This window comes from Mus musculus, chromosome 16 (genome assembly GCF_000001635.26).
Source record: "Mus musculus strain C57BL/6J chromosome 16, GRCm38.p6 C57BL/6J".
Taxonomy (NCBI): Eukaryota; Metazoa; Chordata; class Mammalia; order Rodentia; family Muridae; genus Mus; species Mus musculus.
Genome location: NC_000082.6, coordinates 87,908,203 through 87,926,511, shown reverse-complemented (window position 1 = coordinate 87,926,511; position 18,309 = coordinate 87,908,203). Strand labels below are relative to the sequence as shown.

Sequence of the window (18,309 nt, the reverse complement as noted above, 5' to 3'; positions counted from 1 at the left end):
TTAATATCCTGCATTATCTAGAGTGATTTCGGAGGCTTACTCGGGATAGAGACAATCTGGAAAGGGAAAGCTGTCATTTAAACACTCGGTTTGATCTTTTAGCATTTACCATAATTTTGGCAAAGCATACTCATAATTTGAAGAAGTGCTAAGATTCTCACCTTTTAAACTAATAAAATTATCTATTAGAAAGGATACAACACATTTACTCTGAAAATGCTATTTTAGGGCCTGACAAAGAAATAAACTTCATTGAGCACAGTATTACAGTAAATAGAACTGGGAGATAAGCAAGAAAGATATCTTTGGCTTAGTGGCTCCTCTAGCTACCAACTGTGACCTATGTAGGTCACTTATCCCAAGACCTGTTCTATAAAGGGCCTGATATAGAAAACAGAGCAATGGACTTGGAGAATCCTCAAGTGAAATTTCCCAGCAAAAATGTCTCTGGGTGGATATCCCGTGATGGGAAATCCACTATCTCCCAGTGACTATGACTTGAAGGTCTCCTCATGCCGTCCATTTTCTATGGATAAAATGGTCATTTTTTTCTATTTATTTGTTTACTATTATTTTTATTGGATATTTTATTTATTTACATTTCAAATGTTATCCCTCTTCCCAGTTTCCCCTCCACAAACTCCCTCCCTCTCCCTGCTTCTATGATGGTACTCACCCACCCACCCACTTCTGACTCACTGCCCTAGCATTCCCCTGCCCTGGGTCATCGAGCCTCCATGGGACCAAGGGCCTCCCCTCCCACTGATGCCAGACACGGCCATCCTCTGCTACATATGCAGCTGGAGCCATGGGTCCCTCCATGTGTACTCTTCGGTTGGTGGTTTAGTTCCTGGGAGCTTTGGGGGGGGGGGGTTGGTTGATATTGTTGTTCTTCCTATGGGGTTGAAAACCCCTTCAACTCCTTCAGTCCTTTCCCTAGTTCCTCCACTGGGGTTCCCATGCTCAGTCCAATGGTTGGCTGCAAGTATCTGCATCTGTATTGGTCAGGCTCTGGCAGAGCCTCTCAGGGCACAGCTATACCAGGCTCCTGTCAGCAAGCACTTCTTGGCATCAGCAATAGTATAAGGGTTTGGTGTCTGTAGATGGGATGGATCCCTAGGTTCGGCAATTTCTGGAGAGCTTTTCCTTCCATGGCCAATATTTTATGTCTCTTACTTCTACAAAGCAAAATTCCACTTTTCTAACCATAAAATTCAGATTAATAAATTTAAAATAATAAAAAATAAATAGTAATATAAAGAGTAATATCTATGTTGTACCAACATAAAAACAACTAGCCAAAGCTTCCATAAAGGCTATGTTTTCACATGTAGATTAAGTAAGATTAAAGTCATTGCCAAAAAACTTTGGCAATACAGACATCTACTTTACCCAAGTCATCATGGATCAGTGGAAGGAACATTTAATGAAATATTGGGGTCCCTGGGGTCTAGAATTTTTCTGATGTTAACTTCCACTATCTTTTTCTGAAGTCTTCAAACAGTTTGTACCAAAAGTTTCTCCTCTATAAAAATGATAGTTTAAGTGAACCTATCTCTAAAGTCTCTGATAACTTTAAAATTCCATGCTTCAAAGAAAATTATTTCCCCTTAAGGTAGTTTCCTGATAATGGAATAATTTTTTCCAGCCATACATTTGCTACAGAAAAGACAGAGTGACCTCCCCACTTTTGTATAAGTAGCTCTTCTCTTCATAAAGAATTTAGTAGTATCAGACTCTTTGAGGCTGAAACCATACAACAAATGAAGCATCAGCCCTGGTACCCAGGGCACACCTTTTTTGTGGAAACATTAGCTCCGATTTGCAGATTCCCCTGGGGCTGTGGAGTTAGTCTCAGGAGCTTCATCATGATAGAGTGGATCCCATAAATCATCACCTTGTACAAGGTATGTGTACTGAATTATATCTGTCTCATACGATCTTTCCCATGGGGTTCTTTAAATGCCTAACAATCCGAACTAAAGCCATCTGTCCTCCACCTTTCCAACTCATAAGGCATATTCTGTCAACACAGGTCTTACACAGACTCAGGAGTCAAATAAGTTGGGAACACTTGAGCATGAACAGCCACTAGATCTGGTTCATGAGCTATTCCTTCCATGTCTGCAGCCCCACCTCCTGTTTTCAGCTTCTCCGTACCCCTAGGATGATATTCCCTTGCCTTGCCAAGGAGTCTACATGGATCACAACCAACTTTAGCTTGAAAACATCAGTAATTCCCATGATGACATTGATCGTTGAAATAGATGGGAGGGTGTACTGATGCAAATGAAGACAGATTCAGGGGGAAAAAAACTTGAAACATTATGGAAATTACAGAGTAAAAATGTAAAATGCCTAATCATAGATATTCAAAAGAATGGAAATCCATATCTAAGCAATATGGAAATGCAGGCAGTATGTTTTAACAAAGAAAAGAAGATAATGAGGTAATTGTGTCTATGTATAGTTGCATATATAATATATCATATAGATAGTCTATTATTGACTCTACCAAAAAGCTGAATAAAAGACATGAAAATCATAGAACGCTTTCAAATGAAACATGCAGCCCTTGTTATCTAAAAAAAAAAAAATGATTGCAATGAGAAATTATATACATAAAAAGTAGGGAGAGGCTTCTGGTTTGAATACCAACGAGAAAAGAGCATTTATATGCTTCATTTTATAGAAAATTTAACCATGGATGCATTTCTTTCACAAACGATCAGAAGATGCAAGTGACATATCCCAGGCTATCCCTAGCACTGGAACACACATACACAGAAATGATAAAGTGACTGCTGGTCAATGACTGAAGGGAAGGAGGGTCAATGACTAGAGGTCTGTAGGGAGAGAGCCTCAGATTGGCAGTGGGCACTGTGAAGTACTGTTCCCAATGTCAATCGTTCATAAGTCAAGCACTATTACTGAAACTGAAAGGTCGAGAAAAAACCCTTGAGCCCCGATTTCCATCTGCCAGCGTCTCCTTTTCTTCCATATCAATCTAAATATGTCTAGGCTGTCTTCATTACAGAATAATCTCTTCTCTGCTACCTGTAAGACTGAAGTCCCAACGTCATCCCTCCAGATTCCCACGCACAGAGAGTTTCCCCTTTACTATTTGACCCACTAGGATGATGAACAGCCTTAGGTGATATTTTTTCAGCACTCTTCTGCTGTTGGGTGTCCTTTTGTTCTCTCTGCAGAAATCAAAAATCTCCACGTATGAGAAAATGTGGGCTTTCATGAGCAGTAGACAGCAGAGCGCCCTGGTTAAAAACAGCGATGAGGGGATCCAAAGGGTGCTTACCACCGACTACGCCCTGCTGATGGAGTCCACCAGCATTGAGTATGTGACACAGAGGAACTGCAACCTCACTCAGATCGGGGGCCTCATAGACTCCAAAGGCTATGGAGTGGGGACACCTATCGGTAAGAGGGGCAAGACATGAGCCAAGGCTAAGTTGGGGCGATGTTGATTACAAGTATTCAACATGCGAGAAGTGCAATGTGTAGTCAATGAACAAGGAAGAGAAATGTCCATTTTAAAAGATAGGCATCGTTTAAATTGAGGAATCTCAGATACTTAATCTACTCAATTTCCAACTACTATTTATTTTATGTCTTATGTAACTATTTAAGATTTATATAGATTTTATTCTGACTAGCAATATTTAAAAGAACTATTTTCCTAATGAATCTTCATTCATTATTTTCTTGAATATCTTATATATCTAGTTTTTATAACTTAAGTTATATTAGAATATAAGAAAATTAATTCTATGTGTAGATGAAAACTAATTCTGCATGTAGAGAGCTATTTCTCCATCTTAATAAATGAGAAAACAATGCCATATCTGTCTAAAGAAAGAGGCAGAAATTAAAATTCAAACTTTTCTCAGACAATAAACTAAAGTCAAAGAATATCTACCTGAAAGATCCAAATATTTCTACTTGTTCAGTTCAAAAGCAACCGTGCCTTCTCAAGACCCTACTGCCTGGAAGGACTACATACCCATATACTATCCTTTTCTGTGATAGTAACAGGAATAAGCATAAAAGGAGTCTAAGTTCAGGGGACAATTACTGATCTTTCTCATTAGAACACTTCTTCCTATCGTTTCACCATAAAGAAAGCTGTACTTATGATGTTCTGTCATTAAAACAGCCTGTTCCTCTCAGGTAAAGCTTTGATAATCCAACGGAGAGAAATAAGGCCATCTAGAACTGGGGGCTAATCCAGTAGCAAAGGATTATAGCGGCAGCCAAGCCAGACAGATAAGAGCCCTAGGTAGGCTTGATTTACTTGTCTGTACTTTGTTGCCATGTTTGACAGGGATTATGCAGTGTGACCATCAATATCAGGCAGCGGTCATAAACTTCACTGCTTAGAAGCCAAGACAGATCACAAGTCAAGCTGGCTGCTGTGCTTGAGTGATACCAGAAAGTGCTCTCAACTGCAAATGGTTAAAGACCATGACTTGTCTAAATGATACCTTTCCCATCCGTCAGCAGAAGAGGCATAGAATTTTAAGAACAAGTATAGCCAGATGCCTCATTTTCTTAACAAAAAACAAAGTCATCATTTAGGTGAACTAAATTTCCTAATATCAATAACCTGACAATTAATTAACTTTCTTTTAAAAACTGTAACCAACCCATGTTCAACAATATTCACCATATTACTATTAATTAATCTATTAATTAACTAAAGAGCTTTGGTTGCACCACCAAGTTGGCTCCACACTATTTTTTTGTTTAAAATATTGACATATCCTAAATTTAATTAAGTTAACAAAAACATTAATTACATCATTTCTTTCTCTTCCGACTCTTCCATGTCTGCTGCCCTTCAAATTCACCACCTCTTCCTTTTTAACCATGGCTGTTGTATATACATATAAGTGTTGTATATACATATAAGTGTTTGTTGTATATACATATGTGTTGTATATACATATAAGTGTTGTATGTACATATAAGTGTTGTATGTACATATAAGTGTTGTATATACATATAAGTGTTGTATATACATATGTGTTGTATATACATATAAGTGTTGTATATACATATAAGCGAGTAAGCATATAAATATAGCCTGTTGCATACGGTTAGTATTGCTTGCCTGTATGCTTCTAGGGCTGATCATTACGGGATTACAAATGCGAGCTCATCCCTGCGGAAAAATAACTCTCCCTCTCTGAGCAGTTGCTGATCGCTGTAGCTCCTAACCAGAGGGAAATCCATGTGATCCCCCCTGTGTACCCCAGAATGTCACTCTGCTGCTGGAACTGTTCCAGAACATCCAGGCAGCCATTTTGACATTTCAGAGGTGCGGCTTTTCTATCATGGCTAGGCAGCACAAACTCATAGCAGAAATCCTGGTCCTCTGGCTCTTACGGTCTGCCTGCCCCCTGTCTTCCACAAGGTTCCCTGAAACTTGTGTGCAGGAGTTGCGTTGTGTTTATAGATGCATCAATCAGGGCTGGGCACATAGCTTGGTCATTGGAGTCATTTGCTCTCTGCAGTTTGACTAGTTACAGCTAATGGCCTTCACTCCACATTCTCCTCCCCCCAAAAATCAACCAATACAGCTGTGGTAGAGTCCTTAGATATCTCTTCTTGTGCCTGCTTTGAGATGAGCAAGGCAAAGGAGTGGTGTGACCTGTCATCCATTATTCAGAGGATACCACCACCACCACCACAACAACAAACCTACGTAACAGTGGTCTGGGTAGAAGGTCCTTGTTGGCTGGTCCAAAGAGCTTATTAGTAGCAGATCGTAAAACATCATCAGAATGTAGAACTGCTCAACTCCAGAAGATGCACACTTAATGAGCAGGTTAAAATTCAGGGAATAAATGAAAGAAGTGCACATATGGCTGCAAGTGGTCCTAGGAAGGGACACAACCAAGTTAGCCAAGACCAGCCACTGGCTTTAAAATCCCACAGTCAAACCCTAGGAGGATTTACTTGCTCATTAATACTTAGACGTCGTTGAGCATTTGTTACATGACAACAGCCTTCAGCACACATATATGGGTTCCATCTTAAACAATAATCACCAAGTCTAAGCCTCAGCAGTTTTGCGGCACAACCCTTGCAAGGGAAAATAAGTATACCAATATTATTTTTAAAACTGTGGGCTAATTTAGCTATTTGAGTAGTGAGTTTTGTGAATAGTCTTTGGGCAGTATTCCGGTTTCATTTCTGTTGCTGGGATATTAAAATACACTGACAAGCGGCCACGATGGCGGAGAGGCTTATTCTGATTTCAATCCCAGGCTACGTCCATTGTCCCAAGGCAATCACAGGAGTGATAGCTGGGAGAGCCCTGTCACACACACATTCAAGAGCAGAGAAGTGAAAGCAGATGTGTTTGCTTGCTTGCTTGTGTTCAGCTCAGTTCTCCACTCTTAATACAATTAAAGGCCCCCTGCTTAGGGATGGTGCTGTCCACCGTGGTCTGGGTCTTCCCATAGCATTAACTTCCTTCAGACAACCCTCCCCACAGACATGCCCACAGGTCAACCGAGTGTGGGCCATCCCTCATTGTGCATCTCTTCCTAGGTGAATGCAAGCTATGTCAAGTTGACAATTAAGCTAACCCATGAACAAAATGAAACAAAAACAAAAGCTGAGCAGTAGGCTAGCACCATACAACAACAACAACAACAACAACAAAATATATTTTTGCATTTTGGTTAAGTAGCAGAAAGGCAAAAGGCTACTGTATTGTGGAAACAGATATTTGGGGGTTTTTGGCAAGAGGAAATCGAGATAAAAGATAGATTTAAAGGTAGCCAGTTGGTGTATAGCTGCCTACTAACGTTCTAGGCATCCTCTCTAATTGCTGGCTACCTGGATGACTAACTTTATGCATTATTAGAAATACCAAGTCTGCTGGCAGAACCTGGTCAGAATGAGTCCTTGTAGTACTACTAAACGGGCTTCTAGTAGGACTATTTTACTCTTTGGTTATACTTTCCCACTGGATGTTTAGACCATGTAGGTGGTGTAATTAACTTATTTTCATTATGCTATGTCAAGCTTCCATGTGGGGTAGTGTTAGGGATACAGGGATAGGCTCCTTTAGTTTTCCTCTACCAGTCATATCTTGCTCCTGGACAGGACAAAGCCTGGCTGCCCATGCTACTTCAATAGCAAGCACTGACAAGTTTCTTGTGCTGAGCTTCCTCTTCAAAGAATGGAAAGTGGCTAGACTTCAGTATGTGGGGGTCTCCATGACCTCTCTGGTCAAGAGAATAGATGACTTACCAAAGGGCAGGACCCTTTTGGAGGTGTTGTAGCAAAATACTGTCTCTTTATCCTACTTATCCTTGTGATGGCTAGGATTTTTGTCAACGTAACACAGGTAGAGTCATCTTCAAAAATGAAATCTCAGTTAAGAAAATGCCTTCATCAGACTGGCCTATAGGTAAGACTGAATGGCATTTTGTTGATAAATTATTGGTGTGTTGGGGGGGGGAGCAATAGGCCACTGTGGGTGGTGCTAAAACCCCTAGGCTTGTGGTCCTGAGGGGCACAAGAAGGCATACCATGGGGAAACAAGCCAGTAAGAAGTGTCCATCTATGATCTCCGCCTCATTTCCTTCAGTGATGGACGGTCAGCTGTAAGATGAAATAAACCTTTTCCTTCCCAAGTTGCTTTTGGTCATAATATTTATCACAACAGAAACCTAATGAGGATAACCTTTATTGGATTTAACACCCAAACATTGTTGGATACCCATGACATGAGCTTCCCCAAGCTTCAAGAATGAATACTTGCTTAAAGTTTTGCTGTTATAACACTTAAGTTAGGACTTTATTAAGAATTTCTAAGGAGTGACAAAATTTGCAGAAAATATAAGTACTTCAATAGAATATAAAGTATCTTTAAGTCACTTGTCTCAAATGTTATAACTAGTAAATCAGTAACAATATCTTCGTTAAAATCCATAAAGCAATATTTGAAATGAAAAAGAATGATAAACATTATTTTAAATGTATAATAATAATAATGTAGGCCAATGTATTGTCAGCCTTGAAGATGTCTGAAAATCCTGGTCAATTTAAAATGACTAACCTCTTCTATCTAAGTCTAATGTGTTTAAATGAACTTAAGCTTACCTATGTTTATTAATTTTTAGAGAAATTGGACTTCCACTCTTTGAAGGGACTGGTCATGTAACATGTACTAACGGCAGTACACAGAAGCATGTACACAGCATAAATATCACATCATACATACAACTGACAGTGGGGCCAATAGACAAGACAGTGGACAATTATAAGGGATAGGCAATTAGGAACACATGTTCAAGAATCTCAAAGGTCATGTGACATGGAAACAAGGAGGGGGGAAAAACGTATCCCAAAGACACAGAGATGAACCAATGAGAGCATGCCAGTGACGTGAGAGAGCCACAGTAAAGCAGACTCAGAGAAAGCCAGCTAGCGCCACAGAGGAAGACAGCAAACAGAGAGCTAGAACTCTAGAAGCCAAATAATTCTGATGACTCTTCCCGATAGAGACAGCAGTATTCCTGGTTGTTCTCCAAGTGAGAATCTCTTATATCATGTATTCAACATGTTCTTCAGGGCCATAAAGGCCATAGGACAATAACTAAATAAACAAAATAAATTTGGGAGGCTTAAAACAATGTCCTATCTCCCTAACCCAGCTTGGCCCATCTAATTTTAGATAACATACATGGGAGAAGCTTAGCAAATATTCCTCACAGCCCGTTTAGTAAATGAAGCATACGTCAGAAGAAAAAAAAAAAAAAAAACCACCAGGAATAGTTTTTGCCTTAATCTTTGCAGAACTGGGACCTCAGGATTGACGAGACTCACCGTATCTTTCTTCTTGAGTAGCAGCTAGATTATCCTAATTCAGCCGTCTTTAAACTAGAAGCTTTCTCACTCAGTCGTCTACCAGACAACCCCCATTTGATCGCTTTAGCATCCCTCTATGACAGCAAATTTTCTGTGTGTAGCAATGAGAGAAAACAGGAGTGTGTATCAATCACTCTGAGAGCAGCTGCATGTGAACATAAGAATGTTAATTTGCATTCCTTTCAAGGAGTGGAATATTTGGGGGTTGGGGAGCCAGCTCAGTAACAGAGTGCTTTGTGAGCAAACGTAAGGCCCTGCTTAACATTTGATCCTTAACTCCACAGTTTCTGACAGTGTGGAGGTGGCCTGAGGCAGGGATCATGGGAGCTGATCCTTTCTGCAGCTCAGCTGAATGAATACAGCACACTAGGGCTTGCTTTCTGCCCTCCTGTGAATGAGGCTGCCTCTGTGATGAGTCTGTCTACACTCATATATCATGATACCTATTACATGGAGAGATCTACATGTATTCATCCTGTCTCTCTTTTGCCAACTTTACCTACAACAAATGCTGATGTTCAAGAGCCTCCGTCTCCCCTTCCTAGATGAAAAGAAATATACTCCAGGAGTTTTTCACAGTGGTGATAAACCTGTCATGCCTTTAAAGCCAAAACAATGAGGGAATAATTGGAGCAGATGGTGGGCTTCAGAAAGAACTCATCCATGGGGAATACAGCTGCTGGGAACGTTTGAGAAAGGCTCCTTTTATGATGAATTTATTCTTTAAAAAAGATCAGTTGCTATTCAGAAAGATCCATGTGTACTGATAGTTTTTCCCCCCACATGATTTGCAAGAAGTCACTTCTGATGTCAATCAGACCACTTAACCAGTCACAAAGGCTGAAGCTAAGAGATATGCAGATGTGAAAAGGTCTCCACCATGTCTGCTCTTGCCCTGGGTCCCCAGAGACTCTGAAGTCTCTCCCATAATAGAAGACTGGAAAAGTTGGCCCAGTCACAAGCTAAAATTGAAAACTGCTGCTTAGAGACTCTCAGGACAGACGCTCTAGAAATGTGCCTCCCGGGGGGATTTAAAATAAAGCTTCAGGAGAATGGAATGGGAGCAGTTAAGATTTAAACAGGTTACTGGAAGGCTGGAAATTACCTTCCTTAGAGACCAGCATTCAGCAGAGATTGGATCTCCATCTGTCTGTAATGTGTTAGGCCTTGTGCAGCCTGAAGGCAGGAGGAGAGTGGCAGCGAGCATTTATTGAGTACCCACTGTGTATATCATTGTGACTACTGTGCAGCCATGACCAGGAGTACTGCTCTCACTCTCATCAGAGCATTTCCACGTACCTTAAAGCAATGTACTCCAGGTTCTCTAATTTGCTTGCACACTCTGGGGATATTAATGCTGCTAATTTTGCCTCTACCCATTGTTCTGGGAGAGTTTAAGCAAAGAGCTGATATCTTTTGTTTTCAAAAATCCATTTTCTCACCCAAAAATCCATATTCTGTATTGGCAAGCTATAATCTCCCTCTAATGCATTCCACACTTCTTCCTAAGGTAGATTTTGTGTGTTGACAATTTTTTTGAGTCTTAGGGATGAATAAATGGAAGATGACAGAAGATTAGACCTGGGCTTATTGTATTTAAGCTATGACATGGGACATAAGTCATCTGTAAGGATGGGAAGGGAGCTGCAAGCACTTTCTCAGAATGGCACTGAGATATAAGAAATAAGAACAGCTGACTTTGATTTTTGGCTCGTAATCATCCCTTCAGATTTTAATTTTCTTTAGACCACTTTAACAAATGATCTTTACTCTATTATTCCTAAGATTTTGCCTTTTTCTTTAAGACCCTGACTTTTCAATTTGCCTCTAGCAGGAATAGCTTTAGATTTTGTATGCAAAGGGAGCTTCCTGCTACTGAGGACAAGAAATTCTATCCAAAATGCTGCCATCAAGGAAATAGATGAGTGAAAGAACCTTGTTTTATCTCTTTTCTATTGGTTAACATAGGAATTCAGAACTAAGAAATTGTGTCCATTTATTCCCATTGGCACTTTCCAAACCTTCATAATTTAAGTTTCTATAGTATTACCAGAAGACAGACCATAAATACTACCAAATTTTTACCACAGAACATTATAGCAACTCAGAATTATCCAAAACATACTTTACCTTAATTGGTACATGAATCATTACGGATGAGTCACTGTAAACATCTGAAATCTTTGAATGTCTTACACAGTAAAATTCCGTGCTTGCCATGACTCAGTCTGGGTTAAAAGAGAAAATGTGCTTCATGCAGTGACCCTAGCAGCCAAACTCCTTCTCTCTGTGACGTCCTCATCACTACTGCCTTGAAAGGGTTTCCTTATTGCAGTGTACTTAGGAAAAGACAGCAAGCAGAGCATGTTGGGACGATTTATGACACAGGAGTAGAAATACCATCCATCACTTTAGCTCCCCTTGGCCAGAGAAGTGATGTAGCTGAACTCTAATGGAGATAGGGAACCAGAAGAAAGAATGGCCACACTCAGCCAAGATAAGAGATCACCAAGAGACCAGAGAAATAGAATCTAGACAATAAATCCCTGGAAATGTGAAAAGATTGGTGAATAACTCAGGAAAAGGAAGAAAAAAAGAAAGAAAGAAAGAAAGAAAGAAAGAAAGAGAGAGAGAGAGAGAGAGGGAGGGAGGGAGGGAGGGAGGGAGGGAGGGAGGGAGGGAGGGAGGAAGGAAGGAAGGAAGGAAGGAAGAGGAAGGAAGGAAGGAAGAGGAAGGAAGGAAGGAAGAGGAAGGAAGGAAGGAAGGAAGGAAGGAAGGAAGGAAGGAAGGAAGAAAGGAAGAGGAAGGAAGGAAGGAAGGAAGGAAGGAAGGAAGGAAGGAAGAAAGAAAGAAAGAAAGAAAGAAAGAAAGAAAGAAAGAAAGAAAGAAAGAAAGAAAGAAAGAAAGAGGAAGGAAGGAAGGAAGGAAGGAAGGAAGGAAGGAAGGAAGGAAGGAAGGAAGGAAGGTAGGTCATTGAATTCCTACTTAATATTTATTTAGAATGAGAAACTTGAACATGGCACCTCCCCCTTTTCTTATTAATTAGAGCCTTGAAGATAGAAGAGTGAGCATTCCTAGCTTTGGCTGATAGATTTCATAAGGGTTTCATAGCAACCCTGCAGTACTTATCACTGAGATAGTGAAATGTCTTAATATCTTCTTATCTCTCTGGTGATCAACATCCAAATCACCCCAACTTTCAGGCTCCCCTTACCGGGATAAAATTACAATTGCTATTCTTCAACTACAAGAAGAAGGGAAGCTTCATATGATGAAAGAGAAATGGTGGAGGGGAAATGGCTGCCCTGAAGAAGACAGTAAAGAAGCCAGTGCTCTAGGAGTGGAAAATATCGGGGGTATCTTCATTGTTCTGGCTGCAGGACTCGTCCTTTCTGTGTTTGTAGCCATTGGAGAATTCATATACAAATCACGGAAGAACAATGACATTGAGCAGGTGAGTCATCTCTTTCTAAGACAGGGTAGTTTTTACTTTGAATTTGCTGTCTGAAGTTTGAGAATGTTAAGGATGCTTTCCCTGTTTGTAACAGTCTATTGAATTAGATGCCCAGAAGAGTCATTTCTGAGTTAGAGCAAAGAGCATTGAATCCCTGCCAGGTGCTGCAGGCTCTGCAGCTCTATCATTTATTAATGAGAAGACGGAAGAGTCTTGTACACCAAATCCAATTAGCGCTACTTGGAATGACAGTGCAGAAATTCCAAACTCAGTTGATTTCTTCAACAGTTATTTGTTCTTAAGATAGAAACTATAAAAAGAGCAAGAGACGCATAATCAAAAAATGACAGACGACATGAGAGAACTGTCACCAGCCCTTCAGTATACTTTCTGAGCAGAGGTACTCTTGCAAAACAATTTCTATTAAAAAAAAAATACAAAGCAGTATTTTTAAATTGGTCATTTACTTACACTGAGATACAATACGTGGAAAGATAACGTATGTAACTTTTGCTATGAATATGATAAACCATACAACATGAAAATAAAGTATATTTGAGACTTTATTTTTTAAAATTGCATCTAGGATGATGGAGCAATTTCAATAGGCAAGCCATTTTACCTAGGTGTTCACGCCTGGAACTTAGACGCTTTGAGGAGAAAACCCAAAACTGACTGAAATTGAAGATAATTCCCTTCTAAACTAAAATACAGAGCTCCGGGGCATTGTAGCATACTAATCCACTAGTTTAATTTAAAGATACCATTAGAATCTCAAAGCTAAGTACTATTACCTCTATTACCAATATCATGAAACTCTTAATAATTTTCAACATAAGGCTCCACGTGTCCATTTTGCACAGAGTCCTGCAAATTGTATGGCTGGCTTTGATTAATAACCAGATAGGAGAGCCACTTTCCTTATGTGCAAACTCTATTGAGTACCCAACCCTAGGACGATTCATTCTAATCCTGCTCCTTTATGGAAACCCTGCCCAGAGTTACAGTTGTGAGGTTATGAAGCCCCTTTCCTGGACCTCACTATAGAAAACTGTCTTTAATTAATAGGTAGAATGGAGTGGGCTGCTTTACCTTTCAATTTGCTCTTGGGGTGTCTTGTTTTATGCTACTAATTTGAGAAATAAAAGCTTGTATATATTATGCTTTTAATGTGCTGCTTCATAACTGCTGGCTTCATTTGATTTAATTTCTTCATTTAAACATTCATTCTTGCTTTTTATTTATTTACCTTCTTTATTTTTTTCCATTTCTTTTGCATGCAAGGCTTTTTGTTTCTTTTATGGACTGCAGTGTAAACAAACCCATCCGACCAACTCCACTTCCGGGACTACATTATCTACAGATGTAGAGTGTGGCAAATTATTACGAGAGGAAAAGGGGATTCGGACACAGCCCTCAGTCCATACTGTATAATTGAAGTTTTTAAAAAGCTGTTTCCAGTAGAATTTTTGTAATGAGTGTTGTTTGTGCCTGCATCTATTAAATTGAAGTAGCCAGTCTGCCCTTTTCCTTATATTAGCAAAATGTACAGACATTACTCCAGGCTCTCAGGTCAGGAGGCTGGAAAATCCATGCAATATATACTGATGCAGAGTTTTATAAGAGGAATGTAGAGTCCTGGATGAGTGTATATATAGAAAACTATTCTGTCCAAAACTGTCATCTTGTGCTTTCTTTATGCATTAAAAATAAATGACATTTTCTTCATCAGCAAAAATTGAGACACATAACTGGGCAACACAAAGGGAAAATGCTAGTTCGGTGCACTTCTTATCTTTGTGAACTTTCCCCCTCTTCTCTCCCATTCCCTGTCTCATGTATTTTTTAGACCTACATATTTCAAAATTTCTATAGCCATGTCTTTTCAACAAGTATGCCAGTAACTCTATAACACTGTTAATTTTTAACTAAATTGGTCCCAAGATTTTAAATGAAGTATTTACCCAAAACTTCAAAGGTGTCTTGGCTCTTAAAGATTCAGAAACCATCACTGAAAGAATAATGGTTAAACTTGAATTCAAAGGGGAATGACCTAACCTGAGCCTCTCTCAGGGATGTGGGGCACAGTCAAAAAAAAAATGATTTCTGGACAGAAACTCAGCAACATCAGGCTTTCAAAGAGCAAATAGCAGTCTTGTGTAGGTGTAGAGCCACAGAGAACCTGATTAGTTTCAAGCCATGTACTATTTCCTGGAAGAGCCAAGCAGAGTCTTACACGATGAACTAATTCATGACATCTTCCATTTGCGGCTCACCCTCACTCACCCTGGACAGTGATGAGCATCTTCCCATACAAACTTCACTGCACTTTCTTCCCACTCACCTAAGATAGAGTAGTTCTTCTTAAAGCCATCTTTTCTGAGCCTTGCCAAGTTCACATTCATGTCCCTGGATGCATCACCATCATTAATACATTCTAAATGTGCCGTAAAGACGGGCAAGGGGGAGAAAATAAATACCAGAGACAATTTCCATACGCGTTAGTCATGGATCTCTGCAGATTTATTTTCTACCTGCATTCAAAGTGAACAATCCCCAGGCCACCTCAGCTTGGTGACACAGAAAGCCAGTGGCATGCTTGATGTGGTGTGACAGAGAGTGTCTGCTGTTTGCACTGAGTTCATTCCCTCCTGGCAGAGAGGAGGGAAATCGAGCTGCATTTCCTCCCCTTTCAGTATGGAATTTTGGTCTTTGCTCTCTGTCAGATTTCCTCTTGACTTCTCAAGCGATCTCCTAGAATACACTCCAGAGAAGGAGGGTTTTGGCATCTGGACAATCATGCTGCATGACCTTCTAGCTTAGCTTTAAATGGGTTCTAGGATCTTAGTCACAGCTCCTTCCAATCAACTTTATATTTCCTCAGTAAAGCATGATCAGAACAATTGACTCCTACACTGATTGCTTCTCAGCCTTGTTCTTTAAATAAATTAGCCCTTATGAAAATGCCTAAAAATCATATTACTATTTATTTACTCTTATTGAAGTGGGGAAAGGCTGCTGTGTGTCTCTAATCGGAATTCACATTTTCAGGATCAATAGAATCAGATTACCGGGCAGGATAAAGGATACACTAGTCTTAGTTTCATGACTTATTGATTCAGCAGACAGAATCCACAAGGTGCTTAAGTTTATTTCCCAAAATCTATTTAATACATCAAAGTGGCTATAAAATTTTCTGAGTGACTGATGATACAGAAAACTCAAACTGGCAATAACTAGCAAAATTCACTTTCCTGCATAGACCATTCTTAAGTTTGATTCAGAGACGAGTAAAGAAGCAATTTCCTTCCAAAGTTAGCATTAGGAGGGCTTGGGATAGAGCTCATTTGGAGAATGCTTACCTAGCTCACTTGGGGCTTGTGTGGTGCTTCTCAGTCCCAGTTATGCATACAACCATCTATGGTGACACAAGACCATAACCCCAACCTGCAAGAGGTAAAAGCTGGAGAATTAGAAAATGAGGATCAACTACATATTGAGTTTAAGGGAAGCCTGGGTCACAGGACACTTGTCTCAAAAAAAATTTTAGATAAATAAATAAATGACATTTTGGGTTTGTTTTAGACTGTATGCTCTCTAATTCTGACATTTACTTAGTACTTTATAGCTTTCGAAATGTTTATACACACATCACATTTGATCCTTTGTGTGATTTTAATTCAGCTTTACTATCAGAAGTAATGGATATTGGAGTCCAGAACCTTGAGTCATGGAAATACAGTTAATAGAGAATTTTATAAGTTGTCCAAACTCTGCTTCAAGCACAGCCACATGTGACTTCATTGTGTGGAATCGCTGTGTTTCAGTGGCTAAATATTTTCCAGCTTCCGTTTTCAAACATCTAACACTAGAAGGTTACCTAAGAGCACAAGGTTGCTTTGAAGAACTATTTATCAAAATAGGTGCCACTGGCAAGCACTTAATGAGGTTTTCATGGATAAATAACACAGAGGGAACCAAACTCAACATTCCCTCACCATGTGGTAGTTTAGTATATTCAATATGGTATCATGGATGAAAAAATTTCAACCTATTCAGTATCTCTCATGCCCTTAGGTCATAGTGTCTTTTCTATGAAGCAACTGGCAAGACCTCTGTCCCCATATGACACTCTCTAAATCTATCATGAGAACACTGAAATCACATCATGGCATAGAACATAAAACTACTTTAGTCTTTATATTAAATATGGCATCCTATAGAATAATTAAATATTTCTCTCTGGTCACATAAGCAGTCAGAAAATGATCAGCATCTTAAAGAAAATGGGATTAAGAATATAAATAATCAAACACTGTCCAATTTTCCCCGAGCACGTGTTTAAAATGAACAGCCAAGTCACTACACTCAAGGGAAGGGCCTGCATGAGGAAGATATGAGGATTTATAGGAGTAGCTTTGAGCAGTCTCTCCAGACAGTAAACTCTAGTGCGAGGTTAGGGCAAGGCAACTGCAATCATTTGAGACATTCAGTTGTTTCTCGTAGTCAAGTAAAGTTATGACTCAATTATCTAATCAGTAGTTTAAATAAGAAGTTGGATCCCGATTAATCATTGCTTTGTATGAATTGACTCAAACCAAAAATGGAGCTACTAATTCTAAGTGACAGATCATACATACATACATACATACATACACAGGCATATTTGGCATTTGATATATAATGGACCATTTATGTGGAGAATCCAAGAAAAATTGTGTATCTTTAAGACAGAAACTTCATGATATTGATAATCTCAACATTTATTGGTAAAACATAGATCCATCCTTACTCAGAATGATCAAGTAAGTAGGTTGTTGCTGACTTGGGCCTTTGTTGATTTTTTTTTCTACTTCTCCTCTTCTTTTGTCCAACCTTCTAACAACCAGTTCTTGTTGCCATGGCAATAACTGCTGAGACCACATTGACCTCTACCGGGTCCATTTCGTTTCAAGTGAAATCTAGAACAAAAGCCATCAAACGATATTTGCACCATTGGTTCAGAGAATTTAGTGTAAATCACAGTCATCTGGAGGAGGGATCTGCAGCTCGTACACTCACACTCGTGTGTTCACTTGGTGGGCACAGCCAGGAATTGGCAGGTTTCACCAAGCCTGAAAATGAATATTTAAAATTCACTCTCTGCATTGGTTTCCATTAAAGTTAACTTGAATGTATTAATTTTCTCCAAAATCAGGACATACACATGAGTCTTGAACTCTCTTGAATGCTAAGGATTGTTTGATAGTTTTTTTTTTTTAACATAAATTTATTTCACAATAATCCTGAGTACAGCTGCTTTACTTTAAAGCACTTGGCAAACATGGGCTCTTATAAATAAATAAATAAAAATCCTCCCTTGAACATAGCAGTTTTGTTAAGTTAGATGGTAAGCATCAATTTTTATAACACAATTTTTCGGCTTTCAAAATTCCTTCCATAGAAACTGGCGATATGGGCAAGACAGTTCTTTCTTAACCTTTCAAAGCATTTCCATTTACAACAGTAGCAGGCTGTGAGTTATATTTTTAAATTACTACTTAAAGTCAAGCAGAGAGGCAGAATGGCATTAAAAGATTGGACGAAGGCATCAATAATAATAACATTATATTAATTTGTTTCTTCATAAGTCTGTCAGTCACCTAATTCAAAGAAGAAAAATAATAAAGCTTCATATTGTACTTTGCTGTTTTAGACTAAAATTACAAATTGAATTTTAACATTTTTTTTTTCAGTAAAACTACATAAACAATATGAAAATTGGCTGGACTCCTATGATTATAAACTTATTCAAAAAATCATTCTCAAAAATCCTCACTGTATTTGACAAGCATTATGTTATATTGTTTATGAGTCATAATGCAATACTACAGTGAATTCCAATTAATGTACAAGCATGTGGTGTTTATACTACAAGGTCTGTTTGCTAGGAAGCCTGAACACGGAGAAGC

At 39.1% G+C, this 18,309-nt stretch overlaps 1 protein-coding gene and 2 long non-coding RNA genes across 13 annotated transcripts in view; 1 reads left to right on the top strand and 2 right to left on the bottom strand.

Moving 5' to 3' along the window:
- LOC115486002 overlaps window positions 1-11,522 on the bottom strand; it is a 91,381-nt gene extending 79,859 nt beyond the window's left edge. The window contains exon 1 of the long non-coding RNA XR_003951875.1: window positions 8,863-11,522. This is a non-coding gene — a long non-coding RNA (uncharacterized LOC115486002). The remainder of the gene's footprint in view (window positions 1-8,862) is intronic.
- 4930590A17Rik (RIKEN cDNA 4930590A17 gene) overlaps window positions 1-17,241 on the bottom strand; it is a 42,984-nt gene extending 25,743 nt beyond the window's left edge. Inside the window, exons 1-2 of the long non-coding RNA NR_155304.1 lie at window positions 17,151-17,241; window positions 15,721-15,805 (exon numbers count right to left, since the gene is read on the bottom strand). This is a non-coding gene — a long non-coding RNA (RIKEN cDNA 4930590A17 gene). The remainder of the gene's footprint in view (window positions 1-15,720; window positions 15,806-17,150) is intronic.
- Window positions 1-18,309, top strand: part of Grik1 (glutamate receptor, ionotropic, kainate 1) — a 394,963-nt gene that overhangs the window by 364,352 nt on the left and 12,302 nt on the right. For 8 of the 11 annotated variants that reach the window (XR_384929.4, XR_384930.4, NM_010348.4 and 5 more), the window contains 2 exons: window positions 3,210-3,435; window positions 12,108-12,358. Coding sequence is in view for 9 of the 11 variants with exons in the window: in NM_010348.4 (NP_034478.2) it covers window positions 3,210-3,435; window positions 12,108-12,358 (477 nt within the window). In the remaining 2 variants the exon portion in view is untranslated. Of the gene's footprint in view, window positions 1-3,209; window positions 3,436-12,107; window positions 12,359-13,642; window positions 14,459-18,309 lie in introns of those variants that run through there. The other 3 variants (XM_006522916.4, NM_001346964.2, XM_006522918.4) reach the window with 3 other exon arrangements.